Source organism: Ricinus communis, chromosome 7, assembly GCF_019578655.1.
Source record: "Ricinus communis isolate WT05 ecotype wild-type chromosome 7, ASM1957865v1, whole genome shotgun sequence".
Taxonomy (NCBI): domain Eukaryota; kingdom Viridiplantae; phylum Streptophyta; class Magnoliopsida; order Malpighiales; family Euphorbiaceae; genus Ricinus; species Ricinus communis.
The window spans coordinates 22,828,723-22,848,864 of NC_063262.1; the positions used below are offsets into that span (position 1 = coordinate 22,828,723).

The 20,142-nt window shown below is 32.1% G+C and overlaps 3 protein-coding genes across 3 annotated transcripts; 1 reads left to right on the forward strand and 2 right to left on the reverse strand.

Moving 5' to 3' along the window:
* The first annotated feature begins 1,099 nt into the window (after positions 1 to 1,099).
* LOC8273554 lies at positions 1,100 to 2,109 on the forward strand. Its single transcript, XM_002531653.4, has one exon. The coding sequence runs from the start codon at positions 1,425 to 1,427 to the stop codon at positions 2,037 to 2,039; it is 615 nt and encodes a 204-aa protein (XP_002531699.1). The 5' UTR covers positions 1,100 to 1,424; the 3' UTR covers positions 2,040 to 2,109.
* Positions 2,110 to 2,315: 206 nt separating this feature from the next.
* Positions 2,316 to 6,279, reverse strand: LOC8273553 (OBERON-like protein). The gene is made up of 3 exons (XM_002531652.4): positions 6,082 to 6,279; positions 4,091 to 5,256; positions 2,316 to 3,291 (listed from the first exon to the last, which is right to left on the reverse strand). Exons 2-3 carry the CDS (start codon positions 5,229 to 5,231, stop codon positions 2,669 to 2,671), a joined length of 1,764 nt encoding a protein of 587 aa, XP_002531698.1. The 5' UTR covers positions 5,232 to 5,256; positions 6,082 to 6,279; the 3' UTR covers positions 2,316 to 2,668.
* A 1,046-nt stretch (positions 6,280 to 7,325) lies between these two features.
* On the reverse strand, positions 7,326 to 13,523 carry LOC8273552 (heat shock protein 90-6, mitochondrial). Its single transcript, XM_002531651.4, has 20 exons — positions 13,298 to 13,523; positions 12,600 to 12,791; positions 12,437 to 12,510; positions 12,055 to 12,180; positions 11,878 to 11,971; positions 11,680 to 11,763; positions 11,434 to 11,577; positions 11,230 to 11,343; positions 10,771 to 10,830; positions 10,603 to 10,677; positions 10,401 to 10,505; positions 9,965 to 10,105; positions 9,758 to 9,850; positions 9,571 to 9,648; positions 9,153 to 9,407; positions 8,962 to 9,064; positions 8,448 to 8,622; positions 8,253 to 8,358; positions 8,030 to 8,119; positions 7,326 to 7,835 (listed from the first exon to the last, which is right to left on the reverse strand). The coding sequence occupies exons 1-20, from the start codon at positions 13,406 to 13,408 to the stop codon at positions 7,656 to 7,658; spliced, it is 2,400 nt and encodes a 799-aa protein (XP_002531697.1). The 5' UTR covers positions 13,409 to 13,523; the 3' UTR covers positions 7,326 to 7,655.
* Between the last annotated feature and the right edge of the window lie 6,619 nt (positions 13,524 to 20,142).

The following is a 20,142-nucleotide window of genomic DNA, read 5'->3' on the forward strand; positions in this document are numbered from 1 at the left end:
TATTCTATAATTAGAATCATTATCTAATTAAAAAATTAATCATCATTTAATTAAAAAACTGATTTTTTAGTAATATATTATTTCTTAAGATTAGAATGAATTTTTATTTAAGAATGTAATTTATTAATTAATAAATTGATAAAAAAATTACAAAATTACACGTGAACTTAAATATTATGTGTTAAAAGTAAGTATATGTATTAAAATAAAAATCTTATGTATCAAAATTTAAACATATATGATAAAAAAATTGTAAATTTTAAAAATTAATATAATACTAATCGTTTATTCGTGCGTTACACTGCCATTATTATTATTATTATTATTATTATTATTTCAATCATAAATTAAAGAAAGAGAAAGTGTGAAATAATTGAAGAATCTCCTAAAATATCATCACGTCATTGAGAATCGAATAGCAACGAAGGGAAATTAAAGAAGTATATGAGTGGAATGTGGGAGTTAGAATATGTTCAAAATGTGGAAGTTAGAAGGCAGTACAAATGTTTTGAGACAGTAGAATTTATTGAGAAACAAGCTCAGGGGTGGACATACCTATGGAATACCCTCTTGCCGATCAATCAATCAAACAAAATAGACCACCACAAAGTCCTTTTATCAATTTTTCGCATAATCATTTCTTAGCATTTATTTCTAATAGTATATTCAAATTTTTTATTTTAGTTTTCAATTGCGATTATTTTATTTTTTATTAATTAAATATTTTAAATTTAATATATCCTTAGCCAAAATTAAATCTAGCATGTTATCTCAATTTTTCATCAAATACACTCTTTGCCTTATTTAGTACAATTTAATTAATCATCGAATAATTTCTTTTAATTTAGGTTTAGTGAAATTAATAGTCTGGATCTCTTTACTATTTACGTAATTTTTATTATAAAAATTAAAAAATTATATCTTTTCATATTAATTTGATATTTAATATATATTTATTCTAATGATCGTGATCGCACTTAAAATGAAACAAATTAAAAATTATTTATATATTAGTATATAAACAATACTTTTTATTATATATCCCAAGGGAATGGATTTTAAGACAAAGGGCAGAAGAATTTACTCCCATTCCCACTCGGCAGGGGGAGAAAGCAGAAAATTTCCACCCTATTTGGGCAGATTTCCTCATAAACTTTCCATGGACATCCCTATCTATGACACTCAGTTCTGCCTTTTGTATAAGAATAATTGAAATAATAGAAAGAAAAATAGAAAAAAGAATAAAGAAAAAGAGGCGGTCCCTACTATTTTATCATGCACAAACTACCAACCAACTAACGTTATAGAAATATATATTGCGTTTCATGAACACATTTTGCACAAGAACTAGAAAGCAAAACAAAAAGAAAATTCCTATATATATTTGAGCTTCAACAAGAAACGTACCGCCGAATAATTCCACAATGGCTCTCTGGTTTCTCGTCCTTCTTCCCATATTTACAGTCGTAAACTCTCAACCCACAACCACAAATCCTACCCCAACTCCAATCAACCAAACTGATCTGCAGGTAGCCATGGATGACATGAGAACATCGGCTTACCACGGGTTCGTAATCCTCCTTAAGATCCTAAATGGCTCCCCCAACTCTCTGCGCGACGGAGAAATAACTTTCTTGATGCCGAGTGATGAGGAACTATCAAAAGTTGCTCTGAGGCTGGAAAGTCTCCAGGATTTCATACTCGGTCATTCAATCCCGACTGCACTGCTCATCAGCCACCTATTACATTTTCCCAATGGAACTCTAGTTCCCACTGGTGTTCCGAACAGGATGCTTAGGGTTACTAACGGTGGAAGAACCGGTCTGTTTGTGAACAATGCTAGAGTTGTCTCCCCAAATGTATGTCTCAACTCTTTGATAAGGTGCCATGGAATCAGTGCTGCCATGATATTCCGCAATGGTGATAATCCTACAAGGCAACAACAGAACCACCCCGATAGAGACTTCATGGACTCTGCAAAGGTCAGGAAGGCAAAATCTCCGTCTCGTCAATGGAAAAGGAGCCCTGCACTGCATTAAATACCCATAGCGTGCTTATCATGCTCATGCTCCGAAAAAATAAATGCCAAGAAAACTTTGCATTTGTGCACCTTATCAGGTTTAAACACACTAGTTTAGCAGTTCAATGCGCTTGCACAAAGCTCTCCTTTTCAGCTAGTTCAACAGAAAAATTATCAAACGTATAATAAGCTTAAAATACCGAGAACAATAATAACACTTACAGCACATTGGTGGCATTTGTTGTCATTACAAGTTATTTCTCCTTCACAAAATTAGGAAGAGGAAGAGACTAAGTAGAAAGAATTCACACATTTTATAGAAATGATCCGACTTTTATGTTTAGACATGATCCTAACTAACGCATGTATAAGAGGTGCAACTGCACATCACGAGGACAATTCAACTGTAAACTAGCAACAGCTACAAATGTATAATACATTTTCATGCAGAGAAACTGCAGTATGGAAAAAAAAAAAAAAAATTCACTGCAGCTTTTGCTATATTCCTAGCAATAGTGAAGCTGCTGGTTAAGAAGTTCCACAATGAAATGAAACCAAGTAGCATTTCATTCACACTTGTTCAGAAACAAAGTGACACTCCTAAATCACATAGTTAATTTAATATATAACAATCGAGAAAGCATTTTCTCAGGGATTTGTCCTAAAATGATGGCGTTCATTTGACCGCAATTCTGACTTGGGGGGGCCATTGTATCCATTGAGCAAGTCGTGAATTTTGGAATATGTCAACACCTGTGAAGGGTCACCCCCACCACTGCTTTGTGATGCCCGCGAACTCTCCTGCAGCTTAATCTTCTCAAACAGATACTGCTTCTCTGCTTCAGCTTCACTTAATCGAAGTTTGAGGTAACTGCTGGCATATTCTTCCTCTGATTTGTCAGTTTTAGCAAGAGCAATCCTCTGCAGCCGCTCAGCCTCTCGTTTTGCTTCATTGGCCTTGAGCTGGAACATATCAGCCTCTGCCTGCTTAAGCCTCACAATTCTCTCCAGCTCTTCTACTTGTAGCTTTTTCTTTTGCCTGTCTAGTTTTAGTTCTGTCACTTCCTTGGCCTTCTCCTCCAGTTCCCGATCACAAGCATCAAGAGCAATGCGGGCTTTCTTAAACATTCTCATCTTCTCATCAGCCACCATTTCCATCTTCCTTATGGCCTCTTGCACCACTTCAGCAATTCGGTTGCATGCCTCCTGTGGGGCTATTAGCCTTCCACCCTCCCCATTTTCCAAACTTTTTGGAGAGTCTACCTCGAGTTCTAATAAAACAAGTAATTGAAAAACAGAACATAATTAATTAATTTAATTTCAGTTCATTTGATTTCTTCTGAATTAAATAATGAGTACATAATTGAAGTAAGCAGCTATTGATTTTGCTACTGCCTGAGCACAGAATAACCTTATATGGACCAATGTTTACGAGTTCTTGTAGGGCCAAACTAACCTCAGACATTGCAGCAACAATTGAAGCTTCTCTAAGTAATAGATAATAGATCAACAACATATATGATGAATATCAAGCAATAAAAACCAGAATATAAAGACTACATATTGATCTGCAATGATCCGACTCCCAAGAGTAAGTTGAGCCTAATGAGGTTCTCACTGAAATGAGATAATCACTTACATAACAAGTGAACCATAAAATGAACATACCAAGATTCATCCAAATCTAGTAATTATGTTCTTACTTATCAGTAAAGCTCCCTCTACATTTTGAAAAATGCAGCAAGTCCACTAGTGAAACTTTATTTCTATATATACTATAAGAACTTGTAAAACATGATTTACAATGTACAGTATGGGTGCAAAGGGAGACCAAATAAGAATATCTGTAGTGGAGCATAAGAGTATAAAGATTATATTCTAACCACATCACAACAATGAAGCCAACACTGTAAACAAGATAGCATGTGAAAAAATTGGTAGCAGTAATTGGAAACAAACAGCAGCCAATGCAGATTGCCCAAACCAACATTCTTGCACCTATGTGCTGGTCAATAAATTTTGCAAAGGCCAATAACCTTTAATACTTGGTGCTTAACAAAAAGAATATACCTTGGAAAAACATCAGAATTACTCTGCAGGCTGTTGACTCTGCAAGTCCACCCTTCATTTTATCAATAAGTTCCTCACATTTCCAAAAAAGCTTCCTGCCTCTAGGGTCTTCACTTCCCCTGAAGATTCTACTGACAAAATCTAGTTCTCTCATTAGAGCCTCTCGGTCCCATGCTGGTGCACAATGTTGGAAAACATCTTTCACCCACCCTAGAAGCTCAGATGTTCTATTGCATGCACGGCATCGGAAAAGCATTTCAGTTGGGCCAGCTCCATTCTTAACTGATGGGCCCATACAAATTTGTCCATCACGAATAGCACAATCAGTGTGAGTCCAATGAGAACACAGATCGCAACCAATCCAACGACAAGTATTGACTTCAAAATCAAACTTGTTACAGATCACACACATGCACAGATTGCAAAAACCATTTCTATTGGTGCAAATGCCGCAAGGACAATCATCAGCTGGAAGTTGATTTTGGCATGCAATATTTCTGCATCTCTTGAAAACAAATACCTCAATGAGGGATGTCTGAGAAAGGCTAATACTTGGATGCAAAAATGCTTGAATTCCAGTATTTATTGCAACAAGAATTTCAACCTGGACTCGGTGTGCTCTAATCAATGTCTTAGCTGTCAAGTCAGATCTAGTCTGAACAAACTTCTGCAAAATCGAAAATTCCTCTCTTTGCTGTGAACCGCCATTTCCTTCAAGTATTGCACGAAGTTCATTCTTTAGCTCTTCAAGAAACTCATCAGGCAAGCGATGCATCTTTTCAGAAATAATATCAACTCGTTCTCTTGCTATATCACGAAGAGATATTTTATCAGCACTGGAAACACGGCGAATGACAGACTGTTCAGGGCAATCATTTTCAGCTTTTCCATTCTCCATTTTCTTTGCCATGGCAACAGCATCAGCAGCAGGCCAAGTTTCTCTAGAACTGGCACTCTCAGTGGGGGACTCACGAATATTATCAGAGTTCGATCTGGGTTCTTGGGTATCGGGAGACGAGCGAGGATGATCTGAGGATACTAGGGAAAGAGAAGTTTGTAGTCCTCCCAGTCGAGGCTGCTGACGTGGAGGCAACATTTTTGATGATGGCTGTTGGATATTAGAACCAGATGATGTACCCATCAATCAATCAATGTTATTTCTTGACCTGTCATTGCCACATAATCAACTTCAATCATCATCACTATAAAGTTAAAAATGCAATAATTCAACTCAATTGAGTTCCATTTAGTTACTTCTCATATTTGGAAAGGTCATCGTTGCTAGAATTTAATCATTATACTTTGTTTTGTTTTTTCAAGAAAAAGCACGTTAGAAGGCAATTTTAATGAAATGAAATCATGCAATAAATGAGGTGATTCTGCAAGAAATTGAATTCTTGCACATAATTCATTCCCAACAAAGCATATAACATTGCTAGCCAAAAGAAATAAAAGAGAAAAAGCAAAAGATTCCAATGAAATAAATGAAACAAAAAAGCTATAATTAATAACTATCACGAAAAATAAATCAGTTTATAAGTATAATTCTTTTTTCTCAAAAGCCTCAGTAAAATAATCTTAGTCTATAAAAACAGCAACTGCGAATCAAAAAATTAAAATTAAAAATAAAAAGAGAAGAGAAAACAGTTAAGTTAAAGCAAGAAAAAACCAAAGTTAGGATGAAAAGGAGTAGATCAGAGAGACACTAAAACAAGCAGAAAAAATTACATAGAAGATCTGTTTGCTTACTGAGACTTAGAAATCTTGTTTAAATTATCCACTACGGTACCCAAAACTAAGTAACCTGGGATATTAACTATTAATTTTAGCTAAATATAATTACTCCAAACCTAAAAGAACAGCGACAACAAAAACAACAAAAGAAAAAAAAAAAAGGAAATTCCACATTTCCTCTAATTTTCTTCTTCTGTTTTCTCAGCAACCAAACAGGAAGAAAAATAAATAACAAAGAAAAAAGAAAGAGAAGTGACCTGCGGCAACCGAGCTGAGCAGATCGATCGATGAGGCGAGCTGAGAAATGGACAAAGTGAGGAAGAAGATGAGGAAAAATCAAAGAGGGGATGAAATGACCATTTTATCCTTAAAGAGTATTGATAAGAGAGGAGAAGAGCAGAAACCCAGAAACAGCTACCCAGGGGCAAAAGGAGATGTTGCAAGAAAGAAAGAGTTTCTTTTTCTTTCAAATTGAATATTATTCTTTTCAACGTTGGAATGACCGGGTGAGCCGGTCGTTTCCCGAGGGGTTTGACGGGCTCTAGCGCGTTAAAATTGGCTGACCTGTCAAAGGGACTGGGTGTGTTGGGGAGTCAATAACCGGTTGTTCTGTCGTCCCTTTGCTTGATGTTTTTTTGACTTTGGTTTTATATCTGATGGAGCTAATCAATAATCAAAACGTATTAAGCGGGATAATATTATTATAATTTAATTAATACACCAATGATAATTGTTAGATTTTCCCACTACCACAGATTTTTTTTTTTTTTTAAATCACTTCCCAAATATAAAATGCTTATATGCAAACTGTAGTAATATGATGATGATAACAACAATAATTATCCGTGATTTTCCTTTTCATGAACACCAACTCAATTACTATTTCGAATAAAAATACTAAACTAAAACCGAATATAAGATATTACCTTTCTTTTCCTGTTTAGTTTAGCCGAATTATTCATGACTGCATATTTATAATACAAACATAGTGATCAGTTAAAAAAAATATTTAAAAATAAATATAAAAAAAATTAATTTTATTATTTGATAATTTTTAATTATATTATTTGTTCTGTATAAAAAGAAATCAGATTTAAAATTATGATAAAAAAATATTTTACTGATAAAAAGTATGAATTAATAAAAATATAGTCATTTTTATTCTGATCAATTACTATTATTATATTTTTTATATTTGATAATGTAATTTTAAAACTCAACAACTCAAAACGTTTATTGAATCAATAAATTTTAATGATCAAATAATAAAATTATAAATCAGTAAATTTATTTTAAATTTATATTACCAAACACGAACACTTTTTAACATCAATAAATTTCTATAATATGTTTATATACTTATCCCAAATACAATTAAAAATAAAATTAATTTCATTCTCATTGTTACGAATTAACAGAATTAATTCAATTATTATTTTCATCATAGGAAAAAATCTGTAGCTCAAAACTATCCCAATTCCATAAAACTCTTCCGCCAAGCTAAAGGCTAAATAGAATTTTCATAAATGCAGAAATAAAACTAAGAGGAAGCTTACAACAAATCAGTGAAGCAATTCAAATAAAGATCTCTCAAATAAATTTTTCCTTTTTTCTCTTTTCTTTTTCCATAAAAAAGGACTTTCGTATATGTCCAGTGAGTTATCTAAATACTATGTAAATTACGAAAGACTGCAGAAATGCAAGTCCAATCACATTACATCCAACTTCCAGTGGCACTTATGATAAGGCCTAAAACTTTTCCTTCAAACATTGTGCTCATATGGAAACACGGAAATGGAGAATCGAAAATTATGTCTCTGCTCATTCATCTTCATTTTTTACTACCATATTCCACTGGCTCAACCACCTCAGCTTCTAATGTCTCTGCGCTGTGATTCTGAGGTTGAGAAGATGCTGGATAATGGAACTCAGCAGTATTTGCCCATTTCCCTGAAATTGCCATGCCCATCATCTCGTATATCTTCCCGCCAAGCTGTGCTGGGTTATCAGGCTACACAAAATGGGAGAACAAGTTAAAACAATAACAAAACTGGAGGTTTTAAGGCAGGGCTCATGAACAATCTAGTGTAAATTCCAGGTCACTTTTAGTATTGCCAACTTTATAATTACCAATATACTTTCATAAACTGCATTACCAAGCAAATTACAAGATTCCTTATTATGGGTTGTAACTTCGATACTTACAGTAAAGCCACTGGAGACCAAAGCTGCATCATAAAGAAGATCTATAGCTTTTAGGGCATCTTCATCATCTGGACTAGCCCTGCATGCCTCCTGCAATCAATTAAAAGGTTCAGAAAATGGCATTCTCACTAGTTACTAGGTAGGTCCAATGAAAGTGCTATCGCATATGCACGTCTCTGCATGTGTGCGCGTGAGAGAGAGAAAGAGAAAATGTCCTCCATACATTTAAGCTCTTAATTATTGCATGCTCAGGATTGATCTCAAACACCCTTCTGCCCCTCATGAATTCCAGGCTAGACGTGTCACCAATGGTTTGCGACTTCATGAGCCTATAAGAAACTTACTTATGAATCATATATGCATGTTAAAAAGATATTTATATTATGTCACTCACACAAGCAACAAAGGGTAAGTTTACCGTTCCATGTTGGCAGACCAACCAAATTTTCCAGATACAAGCACACAGGGTGAGGAGCTCAGGCGGTTTGAAATTTGCACACTAGCAACTTTGTCACCCAAACGTTTCTTAATCCAATCACAAGTCTGGCCAAACTCCTGCTTCATCACCTTCTCTTTTTCCTCGTTCTTATCACCTGAAAATCAAAACATTCCAATTATATTGTCCTGAACAGAGGTAAATAATCTAGCATAAATTGATTGAACAAAAAAAGGTCTCTTTTGATGTTCTACAAAAGTCTCATGACTCAACTAAAAACTGGCGAACTAAAACTTACAATCAAAAACTGTTGTACCCAATTTAATAGTCGGGTAGGCTAAGAAAGATCAATCTCAAGACTCAAATTAGTGTTCTCAAGAACAGCCGATCCAATACGTCGGAAGCGTCCACAATAAATGATCATGGGAGGAACAGTTACTAAATCCAATAATCAAATTAAAATTCCAAATAATTTACAAGGTTTCAGAAAAATAACCTAAATCCAAGTCTTCCTTGCTGATATCAACAAAGTTCTTCTCCTTGTATGATTTCAGATTCTGGACGGCAACCTCATCAATGGGATCAACTAAGAAAAGCACCTACAGAAGAAATAGGAAAAGAGCATCAATGATGCATGAGGAAATAATATAAACAGCGAGTTATAAAAGTCTTAAGACTTTTACATACTTCAAGATCCTTCTCAACCAGCCTCTCCAAGAAAGGTGTATTCTTGGCACTGGTCACACTATCTGAAGCAATGTAATAAATATCCTTCTGATCGGGTTTCATGTTCTCTACATACTCATCCAAGCTTATCATCTCCTCATCACTCTGGGATGAGAAGAATCGAAGCAGTGGTGCAATACGCTTATGGTTTTCACGATCCTCAATGCAACCCAATTTCATGTACTTGCCATAGTTGTCCCAGAATTTCTCATAATCCTACAACAAAAGAACATTGCATTCTTAGGTTAAAAGAACATAATAGTAAGGAGAAGGAAAAAAAAAACAAAATCTTCCACTGGGATGTCTGAAAGATTGGAGAATCAAAGTTTCTAATTAGATAAAAAAGACCAGTAGACTTGATTTAAAGAATAGAACATACTTCTCTGTCCTCACTCATGGATATTCCCAAAATCATGTCGAAGGCCTTTCGAACCAAGCGTTTTCTCATGATCCGTACCTTCATTGAAAGCAAAACAAATAACCATCAGAAAGTATTTAGATACTGATATGTCATATAATGTCACATAAGCATTGAGGTAATAAATGAACAATTAACATGTGCGTACAATGCGACTTTCTTGAAGGATCTCCCGTGAAACATTGAGAGGTAGGTCATTTGAGTCCACAACACCTTTCACAAAGCTTAGATATCGAGGGAACTAACAATAACAAAAAAGGATTAGTATCTGCAAGGTCACATATGATGTCTCTCTTTCTTTCTCTCTCTCTCTCTCTCTCAGGTAGGAGAGTGATGGAGCATCTCATTTCCTTACCAGCTCTCCATCAAAATCATCTGAAATGAATACTCTTTTCACATAGAGTCTGATATTTTTTGTCTTGGGATTAACTATGTCATCCTTTCCTGTTGGAGCAGCAGCTGGCACAAAGAGTACAGACCTGAATTCCACCTCACCCTGGGGAGCCAACCATCATTAGATTAGTAAGCAATATATAACAGGCACAATCTGAGGACAGGCAAATAGGAAATTACAACCACACATAAAGTCACACTAGCAAAAATGTCAAAGGACAGTACAGATGTATTTATCTTTGGCCATAAAGTTTAGATCACCCAATATCCCTTGGTATAGGGTAATAATTATCACCCTTTTGTAGAAGCAAATATAACTTGATATCCCATATATTGTATACATCACTTTTATATATTAGCTAAAGAAAGGATCACCATTAAAATGGAATTGTTATTACCTCTGTTGTGAAATGTGAGGATGCTAATGGCTCCAAGTATTCATTAAAGGTTTTCTTGTAAAACTCGTTGTATTCTTCTGTAGATACTTCCTTAGGGCTGCGAAGCTGCACATACCATAAGACTTGTCACGATGCCTTTGTTACAAGAATGGGACTTACGCAGGCACCATTAACATCCTACTATATCAATCTTTTAACTCACCCATAATGGCTGAGTCTCATTAGTGAGTTCCCAATCCCAGTATCTCTCAACAACAGTTTTTGTTTTCTTCTTTTTCTGCTTCAACCAAGGCAAAATGAAATGATTACAAACAAGATCTTAAAAGATTGGAGGATCGTTCAAAGTGGTTAAGCAGGGTATGCATCATACCTCAGCTTTCTCATCTTGTTCACCTTTATTGGCTTCAGTTGGCTCCTCATCAATTTCAACCTGCAAGAGAGCAGAAAATAATAGATCAATGCCTGAAATAAGTGTATTTTGTTATATATTATTATTACTATTACTATTATTTAGTACATTTAAGATATTGACAATCCCAAACTTTGAATGCATGCATTAAGAATGTTAGAAATTGCATTTGTCCCACATTGTTAAGTTGCTGGAATGCTATGGTGTATATATGTAAATTGGACATCCTATTCCTTTGAGCTAGCTTTTGGAAATGAGATCTACCCAAGCTCATTCATTAAAGAATAAGTAATCATTATTGTGTAACTTAATAAATCTCAACCACATATGACATCCAGATGTTGCATATGCAATTCAAAAAAGGATAAGATTAGGACTGGATGCTTCTTTAGCAAGTCTTTTTCCTAAAAGGAAAGATACCTCTTTAGTTAATCCTTTTTCCTGCCAGGTGTATATTGGAAATGACACAAACTGTGAGTAGTTTTTCACAAGCTTTTGAATCCTCTCTGGATCTGCAAAGCCCTTGTCATCACGCTGAAAGTAGACAAAAGAATGAACCAGATAAAGTAAGCTTTAAAATTTGAGTAAGATAGAAATGAGCCACTTTGAATAAGGAAGCTAGACCTTAAGATACAATGTAAGGCGAGTTCCTCTAGGAATAAGCTTCTCTGGATCTGTCTCCTCTCTAATGACATAGGAGCTGGCATTGGCCTCACCTTCCCAAACATATTGTTTATCAGATTTTGGGCTTTTTGTTGAGACAACCACCTTCAAATAATAAGATGAATCAACAAATCAGAAGGAAACAGCTAAATCAGCATTGGGATAGTAATCATATAAAAGTTTCATTATTTTTGGTTAATATCACACCCGTTCTGAAACCAGGAAAGCTGAATAGAAGCCCACACCAAATTGACCAATTAAATTGTTATCAGCACCAGCATCCTTGCTTTCCTGTTAAAGAATAAAAATCCTTCAAGTCCATAAAAAAGCCCAAAATAAATTTTAAAAAAAAAACAAATATTTGAATATACAAGATAGCAGTTGCATGATATTTGACTTTTTGACCTTCAATGCCTTTAAGAATTTTGCAGTTCCACTCTGAGCAATAGTTCCAAGACAGTCAATTAGTTCCTGCCGAGTCATACCAATGCCGGAATCACTGCAAAGAAGGACAGTAAATTGAAATAATTGAACAGGAAGAAAGAAAAATAACCAAAAATTTGCAATGTCCACAAAGCTTACATGATTGTTACAATTCCATTATCCTTATCAGTTTGAATACGGATGTCAAGATCAGCAGCATCCTTTAAAAGCTCAGGCTCAGTGACACCAAGAAATCGCAGCTTGTCTAGGGCATCGCTTGCATTGCTGCGGACGTAAATATATAAACTCGAAAAGTTAGATGCTAGAGACATTGCTGTTATCTAATTCAACAATGAATAACAGAGAAGTTGCAATTTTATTTTATTCAACTGTTAAAGCTCTTCAGTGGTCATATCCAAATCTTGCTTTGCTAATCAAACATCACTAGTTCCATCAACATTACATGATCAATACACAAAGCACGATCAGCCTCTACCAATATTTTATGAATGAAAAGAAGAGGTAAAAGATCATAACATACCTAATAAGCTCACGAAGAAATACCTCCTTGTTGCTATATAAACTATTAACAATGAGGTCCATGAGGCGACTAACCTGTCAATGACAACACCAGAAAAGAAGCAAAAATTAAAACCATTCTAAGATTACCTATTTCTAAAATGAATACTTGGCCCTAAATGTACCTCAGCTTGATATTCATATTTTTCACCCACTGGTGGTGGAGGAGATGAAGCATCAGATTCTGCCGCAGTGGATTCATATCGGCTACCCAAATAAAAACCACTTAGATGAGCCGAAGGTCCAGCTTTATTTGGTATTGTTTTCCCATTAGTTAACACCGAGTACCATCTGACTTTGTAATCACTGTCTACAGCCTGATCAGAGTTTAATGTCGATTTTAAGTCAATGCACAATATCTAAGAAACTGATTCAACTCTGTATCAAGTACATCAAGAAAAGTACACTGCACATAACCCATAACTAGCTGTCTAACTGTTATTTAGTACAATCTAATACGCTTTAACGATTAGAAAATAATTTAACTAAATTATATTTAGTCAATTCTCCATTCATTTCTTTCAATTTAAAAAAGAAAAGGAGGAGATTGTAAAGGAAATGAAATGTTATCATAAGTGCTATAATTTTCAAAAGTTAAATTACATACTTGAGAATGATTTTTCCTAAACAAGGCTTCAAAACAGAAGTTAAGCTTTTCAGGGTAAGATTACCGAAAAGAACATGAAATAGTTCAACACATGACTCATAATTACTACCAAAGAATTACATCCCAAATTAACAAAAATCATACAACAATCATCATTAAGCACATTGAGAGGCCAAAAGTGGAAAGCAATTCTATTAGTGAATTTGAGAACAGTACCGTATCAGGAAAGTGAGAAGAAAAGGAGAGAGGGGAAGAAGCTAAGGTCCGGTAACGTGAGCCACCAGTGCGCAGGATAGCAGAAACGGAACGCCTAGATAGCCTGTGCATGATTCAAGAAGCCAAGGAATTTCAAAGAAAGCTAACAGCTCCAACTGTGAGACTTCTCTTGGAAATGGGGTTTTTTCTTTTAGTAGGGTTTTTCATATTAAAGGGGTTTTGGGAAGCTTCTGGAGTTTATTCCTCAACTGAATTTGCATTGCAGGGTTATTTCCGTCTATTCGTTTTATGGGTTAGATAATATACTTCCTTAGTATTGGCCCGGCCCGATATAAAATTAACTCCCCCGATAGAGTCATTTGCAAATGATTATTTATTGGACAAATGGTTAATTTGCCCTCTAAATTTATATTCATACTTAAATAAATTCAATTTAAACTTTTTTTCAGCAAATAACCTCTAAATTTGTGTCTAAAAGTTAAATACATCTAATGTAAATTTTTTCAAAAAGTGAAATAATATTAAATTTTTAGACTTTAATTGAAACATAAAAATTAAAAATAATATTTATTTTATTAACTTATTGATATATTAAATTTTTAGGTTTTAATTAAATTAATAAAATAAAAGTTATTATTAATTTTTATAATTCAATTAAAATCTAAAAGTCTAATGTTATTTCGCTTTTAAAAAAGTTTAAATTGAGCTGAAAATATTTAAATTTGATATATTTGATCCTTATATATAAATTCAAGAGGTTATTTACTGAAAATGTTTAAATTGGATGTACTTAACCTTAGACACAAGTTCATTGATGAAAGTGATCCTTTATCTGTTATTTATTTGAAATAAGGTTCAATTTGGCTACTTTTTCGAGCAAGAGCAAATAAACTCTTTTAATCCTTTTGGGTAATTTAGTATATAACTTATAATTTTTTATTCATTTAGATCCTATATTTTAATAAATGCAGTGCTTGACTTACAATTGCTTTATTAATTAATAAGAAAATGAAAGCCTCATAATTATTTTAATTACTCTCTTTTATCTCTTTTTTCTTCTCTTTTTTTTCCCTCCATCTCTTTCTATAAAAAAAAAAAAAAAGAAATTTTAAAAAGAAAAGAAGAGAACAACATTAAATCTATTAACACACCCTATATACTCATGAATCTTGCAGCCTTAAACCAACTTTTTACATATGCTTTCTTTTTCTTTTTTTAAATCAAAATAAACAAAAGTTGAAATCAAGAAAGAAATAGGCTGCTTTCATAAAAGTCAACTCTTTTAGGTATTAGTATTAATATTAAGGAAGAAAAAAAAAAGTTATTATGGAGATTCTAGTTCCACTATGTTAGAGAGGATGTGCCTTAATTAGACTAATGAATTTTTGACTATCGTATTAATTTCATATGGGCGTTAATTTTTTTACCAATAAGTTAACATTTCACTTTTTTTTCTTTTTTTGAAAATTTAACACTTTTGATCTTGAAATTTTTGTTATAAATTGTGCGTTGTAAATTTTTTTTTTTCTTCCAAATAACATTTGGGCAATTGTGATTGTTAACTAAAAAGTAAAAATGCATCGGTACAAGGACTAGTGTAGGAAGCTTTAGAAAATGTGGGGACTCAAGTGATAAAAATAAGAGTTTGAGGAGTTTTATTCAGAGTGAGATACTTTAGTTTGCTGCAAGTAGGTTGCTCAAAAGCTCCGATCAGAATTTTAAATAGGAAATCAGTAATCAGTTTAGAATAATAATAATTTATAATAATGTTATTTGGAAAAGGAGTAAGCAGTTTCTGTCATTTTCACTCGAGGACTCTCTAATTACATCAAGCCGGGAGATACTTCGAGAGAATTTAAGGGCCGGTTTATTTATGATATAACAATATTATATTATGTGTAGTTAAAATTTAATATTTAAAAAATAAATAAAATTAGTAAAATTGAAAGAAATATTTTAGTATTATAAAATATATTCACAACTAATGCAGAATTCATTTAAAAATTTTACTTATTTTGTTAGAATTTAATTTAGCTATAACCAATTTCATACAAATTTAATTATATAGAATTCTAAATTAATTTTTATTTTATTCAAAGCATCTAAAATTTGAATTTGTAAATAAATCTCATAGATTTTATGAATTTCAACCAAATACAATGTAAGTGATTTTTTTTTAAAAGATTCAAATGAAAATGAAAATAATATTTATATTTATTTGAATTATTTTTTAAATAAAAATAGAAAATAATTTTTTATATTTTCAAAATTATAACTAAACTTTAAAAAACAAGCATTAACATGTATTTTTTTTATATTTTTCTTTATATAAAACATGCTTGTTTTCAAATAAAAATAAGGAGTGTTCATTTCCTTTTTTCCAAGTTTACCTTTTAAATTTAAATTGTTATTCAAATACAAAATAAAAAAATTTCTATACAGTAGTAAATGAAAATACTTCAGAAGTTTTATAAATTTTTTATAAAAATAAACAATTTTGATATTAAAAAAATGAAAGCAAAGATTTTTTTTTCTACAAGTAAACATATTCTAAAAAAACCTAAAAATAAAGCTTATACACAAATAAACTAATCGATTATTTGTCCATTCTGGAGAGACAGTTATAATAATTTAGACATAAATTATATTTTCATTAATAATCATTTTTTTTTTAGTTAATTATTACTTTTTCTTTGGTAATAAAATCTATGACATGTTTAATTAGAAAAATCTTAAAAATTTCACATTTTTTTTATTCTATTTTATACCCATCTAATGTGTCATCTAATACTTTTATAAACTATTTTTTGATAATCTTAAAAATTTCACATTTTTTTATTCTGTTTTATACCCATCTGATGTGTCATCTAATACTTTTATAAACTATTTTTTTATTTTAAAATATTAAAAAATAATTTTATAAAAGCATTAAATGCTACATCAGATAGATAAAAGGTGAGATAAAAAAAAAGTAAGCTATGTTGTATTACCCATTTAATTAACACAAAGTACACTAAATATGACCCATTGGTTAGAGTTTAAGGAGTTATAGCAATTAATATGATCTCAATATTCTATTTTTTAGTATAAATTTATATATAATATTATTGATAAAAAAATTAAATCCCTCCAGTTCCTTTTATGCTTGTGCAATATATTATTATTTTTGAAGGATTTATTATTGTGCCTTAGACTAATCACCCTCAATAAAACTAAGGACTATAATTTCTTTTCCTTTTTTTAAAAAAGGAGTAGCATTGTATCGACACAAATTGTAATATGTTTAAATAAAAAGATCTAAAATTGCATAGAAAAATAGTATTGGAGCAAAAAGAATTTGAGATTGGAATGAGTTATAAAAAATAAAGGATTTTGTCATTATTAATTGGATATATCAATTTTCGTTGAGATAGCAGTTTACTCAGTACATGTGGTTAAACTCCTAACCCAATCTAAACATGGCGGAGAATACATGACCCGTTACTAGTGACTGAGCGAGAATGGATTTAAGCTACTCTATCCTGTCCCCGGCCCGAACTATACTCGAAATATTTATATATATTGCAGAAACTTTATTCAATATTCTCTCTTATTGAATTACTCAAGTACAAAGACTTATATAGACTATTCTTTACAAGACTCTTATTACAATACAAACTAGAAAGAAAAATAAATATTCCTAAAAGATAGGAACATATATGGTAAGAGATATATATTGTTTAGGAGATAACTAACAAATCAAATAAATCAAATCTTCTACACTCCCCCTCAAGTTGGTGCATAGGGATCTGCATGGCCAACTTGTCTAATGCTCGGTAAAAGATTTTACTTGATGCTGCTTTGATAAGGATATCGACGAGCTTATCTTTATATCAAACATGAGGGACTTCAATTATCTTAGCTTCTAATTATTCCTTAATAAAGTGCCTGTCTATCTCCACATGTTTTGTCCGATCATGTTAAACTGGATTATGAGCTAAATCACAAGCAGCTTTGTTATCACAATATAGTTTCATAGGACTAATATGTGGAACTCAGAGTTTATGTAGTAAATTTTTAATTCAAAGTAACTCACAAACACCTTTAGCCATCTCTCCATACTCGGCTTTTGCACTTGATCGAGCTACAACACTTTATTTTATACTTCTCCATGTAATAAGATTTCCTTTAACAAATGTTAAATAACCTGCTGTTGATCGGCTATTATCAATAGAACCAGCTCAATATGCATCAGTATATCCTCAATAGACAAAATTGTCCATTTGGTGAATATTATGTCTTTCTCTGGAGAAGATTTCAAGTACTGTAAGATACGAAGAATAGCTTTCATATGATCTTCACGTGGAGAGTGCATGTATTGACTCAATATACTTAGAGAATATTGCTAAATCTGGTCTACTATGTGCAAGATACATCAACTGGCCTACAAGCTTCTGATATATTTCTTTATTCGTAGGGACTTGATTGAAAAATATGACGAGTTTAATATGTTCACCAGCAAGAGTATCAACTAGTTTGCATGCTAGCATACCGACTTCCTTAAGTCAGTCTAAAGTGTACTTTAGTTGAGATAAGAAAATACCTTGCTTAGATCATGGTACCTCAATCCTTAAAAAATAATTGAGATCACCAAGATCTTTCATTTCAAACTCTTTAGAAATATAGTTTTGTAAGGCTATCTTTTCATCAACATCATCTCTTATTACAATCATAACGTTGACATATATAATAAGAATAATTATTTTCCCCTCCTTATGTTTTACAAAGAGAGTATGATCAGAACTACTCTGTTTATAGCTAAAGGCCTTCGTTGAACTTGTAAACCTTCCAAACTAAGCTCTCAAAGATTGTTTCAATCCATACAAATATTTTTTAGCTTATAAACTTGCTTATTTTCTTCATCCTGAAGTCTATATCTTTGAGGTAACTCCATGTACACTTCCTCTTGAAGATTGACGTAAAGAAAAGCATTATTTATATCAAATTGATGTAGAGACCAATTCAAATTTACAGTTAAAAATACAATAAGTCTAATCGTGTTTATCTTGGCCACAGGAGCAAAAGTCTGTACATAATCTATCCCATACATTTGAATGTATCCTTTTGCAACCAGTCGAGCTTTGTATCTCTTCATATTTTCATCTGCCTTATATTTAATGGTATAGATCTACCTACATCCAACATGTTTTTTTTCCATTTGGTAAATCTACAACCTCCCAAGTTTCTTTCTTTCGAAGAGAATTTATTTCTTCGTTAATTACTTCTTTCCACTCAGGTCTTTTATGGCTTTTTGCACATTGTTAAGTACATATATACAAGATAATTGATTTGCAAATGATTCATATATCTTTGACAATCTATGATAAGATACGAAATTATTTATTGAATATTTAGGTTTAGAGGTCATCATGGGTTCATAACTTGATTTAGGTTTTTCTCGGGTAGTTTAGTTAAGGAGTATTCTAACAAAGGGTTCATGAGTTACCTAAGATTCAGCTCAGGATGTGTCATCAAGTAAAAGCGACACTAAATTTTGGAACTTCAAACTCAATTCTATTACTTTGAGCCCCGAATATCAAGCTCGAAAATGCTCGGTTGATCTAAAATCAGGAGAATAATGCTTAGCTTGTTCTTGTTCAAGTTGTTCAAATAGGTCGGGAGTTTCTGTTGAAAGGTATAGGTCGTGAGTTTCTGCCGGAGTCTTTGTTGGAAGGTCTAGATTGGGAGTTTTAGTTGGAAGATCTGTTGGAAGGAGGTCTAGGTTGGGGTTTTTAGTTGGAAGGTCGGGTTGTGTTTGTGGAAGATCGAGATTAGATATATGTTTAAGGTCAAGTTATGTTTGAAGGTAGGGCTGCAAGTCAATGTTGTTCTCCCCCTGGCTTGTAGTGGGTTTAGTAGAAAAATACATTTAATGCTCATAGAATTGGACATTCATATTGACATACATTTATTGAATTGGAGAGTAATAACACCTATAGTTAGCTATTATAGTAGAATAAAATAAGAAATGTTTAATATTTTAAGAGTATTATAAAATTATCATTGTTATTTATCTTATTTAATATAGTTATATTAGTTTTAAATATGATATATTAGAGAATGTAAAGAAAAGGTAATAAAGAAAAGGCACTTAACAGTTGCCTAGATTGAATATAAATGTATGACATTTAAAAGAAAGATAAATTTTTTATTAAAACTTCATACCGCTTGAAGCCTAAGTGGGGAAATGAAGAGCTAATTGTTGCTGAAATTATTAATCCATCTTCTTCCTCCTAAATTGCGTCCAAGATCTTGAGAGCTTTTGATAAATTGCAGGCTGATAGTATTTTGAAAAGGGGTAATTATTATTTATCTTATGTATTTTTTTATATTATACAAGTTACTTTTTGATATTTAATTTTTTTTATTTTACAATTTCATACTAAAAATTCCGTCCGTTAAAACTAAATCATTAATTAGATTTGGTTTTATATTATTTGCTTCATGATCTTTTTTTATAATATACAAATTGCTCCTTATATTTTATTTATTACACTAAAATCTCATTGTGTTTTGAATGTCAATGTAAATACAGATCTAAAATGATAAAGAAAAAATATAATTTGATCTTCAAACTTCTTATCAAAGTTACAATTCTAATGTAATAAAATTAATAATAACAATATTATCTATTTTATTTTAAAAATATAAAATTAAATTATATGAATTTTTAATATTTTGATTAATATAAGTACTTTTAAGATATTTAAATTTTACTAGAATTTGATTATGCTAAAGATTATAGTAATTAAAAAATACTAATTAATTATTTTTGTACAAACACTGAAATTGATTTTTGTATAAAA

What these genes read in the sequence shown, in the direction of transcription:
- LOC8273552 (XM_002531651.4), bottom strand. Translation starts at nt 13,408, where the DNA reads ATGCACAGGCTATCTAGGCGTTCCGTTTCTGCTATCCTGCGCACTGGT. An exon ending in AATGGAATTGTAACAATCAT is followed by an intron (nt 11,972 to 12,054) that starts GTAAGCTTTGTG and finishes CCTTCTTTGCAG; the next exon opens with TGATTCCGGCATTGGTATGA. An exon ending in CCTCACATTTCACAACAGAG is followed by an intron (nt 10,106 to 10,400) that starts GTAATAACAATT and finishes TTGGCTCCCCAG; the next exon opens with GGTGAGGTGGAATTCAGGTC.
- LOC8273553 (XM_002531652.4), bottom strand. Translation starts at nt 5,231, where the DNA reads ATGGGTACATCATCTGGTTCTAATATCCAACAGCCATCATCAAAAATG. An exon ending in AATTCTGATGTTTTTCCAAG is followed by an intron (nt 3,292 to 4,090) that starts GTATATTCTTTT and finishes TTGTTTTATTAG; the next exon opens with AACTCGAGGTAGACTCTCCA.
- LOC8273554 (XM_002531653.4), top strand. Translation starts at nt 1,425, where the DNA reads ATGGCTCTCTGGTTTCTCGTCCTTCTTCCCATATTTACAGTCGTAAAC.